The 4,323-nt window shown below is 47.8% G+C and overlaps 1 protein-coding gene across 1 annotated transcript in view; it reads left to right on the top strand.

Moving 5' to 3' along the window:
* Nucleotides 1–4,323, top strand: part of LOC109291375 (phosphatidylcholine translocator ABCB4-like) — a 116,211-nt gene that overhangs the window by 68,024 nt on the left and 43,864 nt on the right. The window contains exon 15 of the mRNA XM_019508366.1: nt 2,440–2,601. Within this exon, the coding sequence (XP_019363911.1) occupies nt 2,440–2,601 (162 nt within the window). The remainder of the gene's footprint in view (nt 1–2,439; nt 2,602–4,323) is intronic.

Here is a 4,323-nt window from a genome sequence, read left to right as displayed (position 1 = left end):
GAGCCCTGGCATCAGCTCCATACCGGCACGTGCACCCACACATCGGAGAGGGCGGTCGGGGAGGGGCCTGAGGCAGTGCAGCCTCACTCTCTCCCCCACTCCCGGCACAGAGCTAGTGACTGGGCTCTGGAGTCTGGCGCAGCTGTTTGCAGCCTGCCCACTGCTTGCTGCAGCTGCCTGGAGCCCAGGCTAGCTACAAACAGCTGTGCCAGGCTCCAGAGCCCAGTCACCAGCTCTGTGCTGTGAGTGGGGGAGGGCCCAGGGCTGCACTGCCTCAGGTCCCTCCCCCACCGCCCTCTCTGATGCTCAGGTGCACGCGCCAGTACGGAGCTGATACCAGGGCTCTGGAGCCCGGCACAGCTGTTTGGAGTCTCGTGGCTGCAGCTGGCTCCAGCTCTGGGTAGCTAGTGCCAGCCGGGAGCCCAGGCTGGGGGGCAGCAGGGCTGGGGGGGCAAGGGCACATGCAGGGTGTCCTGCCATATACCCCCTACCCTCATTTTGTTTTTCTGGCATGCCGGCACTCCGGCACCTCCAAGTTAGGCATTGTGGGGGTTTTTAGCACTCTGACCAAAAAACATTGCCCACCCCTAGTCTAGGTCATTCTGAATTCTAGTTGAACCCTCCAGTGTATCTACTACATGCCCCCAGCTTGGTGTCATCTGTGAACATGCTGAAGATATTGAACAAACCCAGTCCCAAGACCAACCCCTTGGGCACTTTACTTAATACTGGCTGCCAACTAGTCATTGAGCTATTGATTACTACCTGTTGAACCTGGCAATCCGACAATCCATATATTACATCCACTGCTTTCCCCGCATCCACAGAGCCAGTCATTTCATCAAAGAAGGCAATCATGCTGGTCTGGCATAACTTTGACGAATCCATGGTGATTGTTCCTGATCACTTCTCCTACAAGTGCTTAGAAATTGATTCTTTGAGGATCTGCTCCATGATTTTTCTGGGGACCGAGGTGAGGCTGACTGGTCTGTAGTTCCCTGGATCCTCCTTCTTCCCTATCTTAAAGATGGGCACTATTTTTGCCCTTTTCCAATTGTCCAGGACCTTCCCCAATCGCCATGAGTTTTCAAAAATAATGGCCAGCGGCTCTGTAATCACATCAGCCAAGTCTTTCAGCACCCTTGGATACATTGCATCTGGCCCCATGGACTTGTGCACGTACAGCTTTTCTAAATAGTCCCTAACCTATTCTTTCAATGCTAAGTGCTGTTCACCTTCTCTCCAAACTGTGCTGCCTGGTGAAGTAGTCTGGGAGCTGACCTTGCCTGTGAAGACTGAGGCACAGGAGGCATTGAGGACTTCAGCCTTTTCTTCATCATCTGTCACTAGATTGCCTACCACATTCAGTAAGGGACCCACACTTTCCCTGACCTTCCTCTTGTTGCTGACATACTTGTAAAAACCCTTCTTGTTACCCTTCATGCCCCTTGCTAGCTGCAGCTCGAGTTGTGCTTTGGCCTTCCTGACTTCATCCCTTCATGCCCAAGCAATATTCTTATACTCCTGCTTAGTCATCTGCCCAGGCCTCCATTTCTTGTAAGCTTCCTTTTTGTGTTTAAGATCACCAAAGAGTTCTCTGCTAAGCCAAACTGGTCACTTGCCACATTTGCTGTTTTTCCTTTGCATCACAATGGTTTGTTCCTATGCCCTCAGTAAGGTTTCTGATGAATCAGAATGCCTCTGATCCCCTCACTCATTGTATTAAATCTGAGTCTGAATTCTCTAGTATTCATACTTTGCCTCTGCATCCTGGAACTGTCTCCATATTGAACTGTTAGAAATCTGTCTTCTAGCCTCTTCTCTGTTTCTCTTCCTACAGCTGAGATCTAAAATATGTAAGAGGGAAAGAGTCAGTGGGCACACACTGAATGGAGAGGCTCATTTATCCAGCTGTTTCCCATCTTGTTTACCTCTGAATCTGGTTCCCCACAAGCCTTAAAGAGGGGCTTATCTTCCCAACAATGGCTCAGGGTGCTTATAATGAGAAACACAATAAATGAAAAAGAGGTGAGCAATAAGAGGATCAAAACAGCTTACAAGGAAACTAGAACTTCAAGATAAAACAGAGACGATATACCATCTCATCCTAGTTTTGTTTAGAGAATGCCTGTCCATAGTAGGATTTTGCTTTCCAGGTTCCATGAAAGATCTCCTCAGTTGTTGCCAATCTCCGTTCTGAAAAAAAAAAATTACATTTCATTTTGAAATATTATTGCAAACAGGATTCTTTTATTTCATTTACCTGACAGATTATTCAATTTTGTTGAACTTGACATTTTCCTGTTGGAACACCTTGGTTTTGACAAAACTACATTTCCCAGTTGCATTTGTTTTTCAGTCAAAGTATTTAAAATAACTGTTAAAAAATGCTGTATTTATCTGGAAGTATTATGAAATACAGTTTTGTGTTATTTGTAGGCACAAAAAGGCCGCACCACTATTGTAATAGCTCATCGTTTGTCTACAGTCCAAAATGCAGACCTTATAGCTGCATTTGAAGATGGAGTTGTCACAGAACAAGGGTCCCACAATGAATTAATGGAAAGAAATGGAGTTTATTGCAAGCTTGTTAACATGCAGGTAGATTTTTCCCCCTGAAATTTGTCTTCTAAATTTCTTTGTCACAGGTGTTATTGTATCTGAATTTATCATAGCCCAACAATGTTTTGTCAACAGTGATTTTAAAGGAAAGTGGAGGAAGTGTGGTTTGCAAGAGACTCCATAACAGGGAAATGTGAAAAGAGGCACAGAATTAGGGCAAAACATGGAAAGGAGGAAGGGAAAAATATTGCATTAGAGACCAGAAAAAAATAAATGAGTAAAAGAAAAGATAAATAGGAAAGAATACTCTTTCACTTTACATGCCCAAATGGCAGTTTTTCAGCTGTCTCTCTTGCACTGTTCATGATCCTATTCCATGTGCATGTGAGTAAGCACAAGGACTTTCCCACATCATTCCCAGTAGCTAAATGGTTAGGGCACTGACACAGGAGACCCACCTTCTAGATTCCCCTTCCCCCAGAGGAAATTTGAATTTGAATTTCTCTGAGCATAGTGCTCTAACCACCAGGCCATGGATTTGGGTGAGATTACATTTAGATCAGGTTAAGAGCACTTAAAACCTGAATGATTGCACTTCAAGGCTCATTAACAAGTGCCAGGCATCCTTTAGGTGTCTTAAAGTTACAGCACTTCAGGCAGGTGATGATTATCTTTGAGCCTGCAATCCAGCTTGAGTTAATTTCTGGCTGTTCACCTGAGATAAAACCACCAATTTGCAGTCCTCCAGTATCCCAGGAGGCAAGGCTCCCTGGTAGACTAGCTGTCACCCAGGACTCTACAGCCCTGGACTGACAACTGCAGAAAGCTGAGCAGCAGGTGAGTGGGAAGGGAGGAGAAATGGGTGAAGGGAAGCAAGGGGAAGCTGGGAAGAAGGGAGGGAGGAGCCGCTGGGTGGGAATCTGCCAGGCTGCTGCTCTGCTCTGTCCTCTAAATTGCCCCATCCACCCCTGGATTGCCCTCCTGACACTCCAGTTCCCCACCACCATCCAGATTTCTGCTCTGCCACCCCCATCAGCTCCTGAATCATCCCTACCCTTGAATCGCCCCCTCTGCCCGACATCACCTCCTGCCAGATGGAATGACTTCTGAATTGCCTCCCCCCATAGAATGACTCCTAAATTTCCCCCTCTGTTCCCCATCAGCTTCTCCACCCCCAGATTGATGTCCTGGCACCCCAATTGGCAGTGGTGGCGGTAGTTGGTGGAGGTTCCCCACCTCCCTGCTTGTACCCTGGCTCCCTGCAGCCCTTGTTGCCTCTGCATACCTGGATCCAACCCCCACCAGGCCGCATTGTTGCCCTGCAGCTCCTTGCCTCCCCACTCCTGGAATAGCTAATGGGGGACAGGAGGGCAATCAGGGCAGCAGGGCAGTGTGGGAAGGGGGGAATCAGAGTGGCAGGGGGGCAATCTGAGGGTGGAGGGTCTGATGGGGGGCCATTACTTCGAGGAGGGGCAACTGAGGGATGGCAATCCAAGTGGTGCATGGGAGGCCTTCCACCTTTTCCCCCAGCCTATATTATGACTAAAGAGCTCTTGAGCAGAGCAGGTATGGAGTAGAATTGCAATACCTAGCCACACCCCTGCTCAACAGACATGTAGCAGTAGGTCTGAGCAGTGCACATTAAGGAGGTTGTTAAGCCTTAATGTGTGACTGCTCACACACGTTAACTTAAGGCTAAATACAGACAGTCAAAAAGTCTGAGGCTGAATCAATTCAATCATTGCAGATTAGTGAAGCAAG

This window comes from Gavialis gangeticus, unplaced genomic scaffold, assembly GCF_001723915.1.
Source record: "Gavialis gangeticus isolate Ggan-Ray unplaced genomic scaffold, GavGan_comp1, whole genome shotgun sequence".
NCBI classification, from domain to species: Eukaryota; Metazoa; Chordata; order Crocodylia; family Gavialidae; genus Gavialis; species Gavialis gangeticus.
The sequence above is the reverse complement of the archived record's forward strand: the minus strand, read 5'-3'. Positions and strand labels throughout refer to the sequence as shown.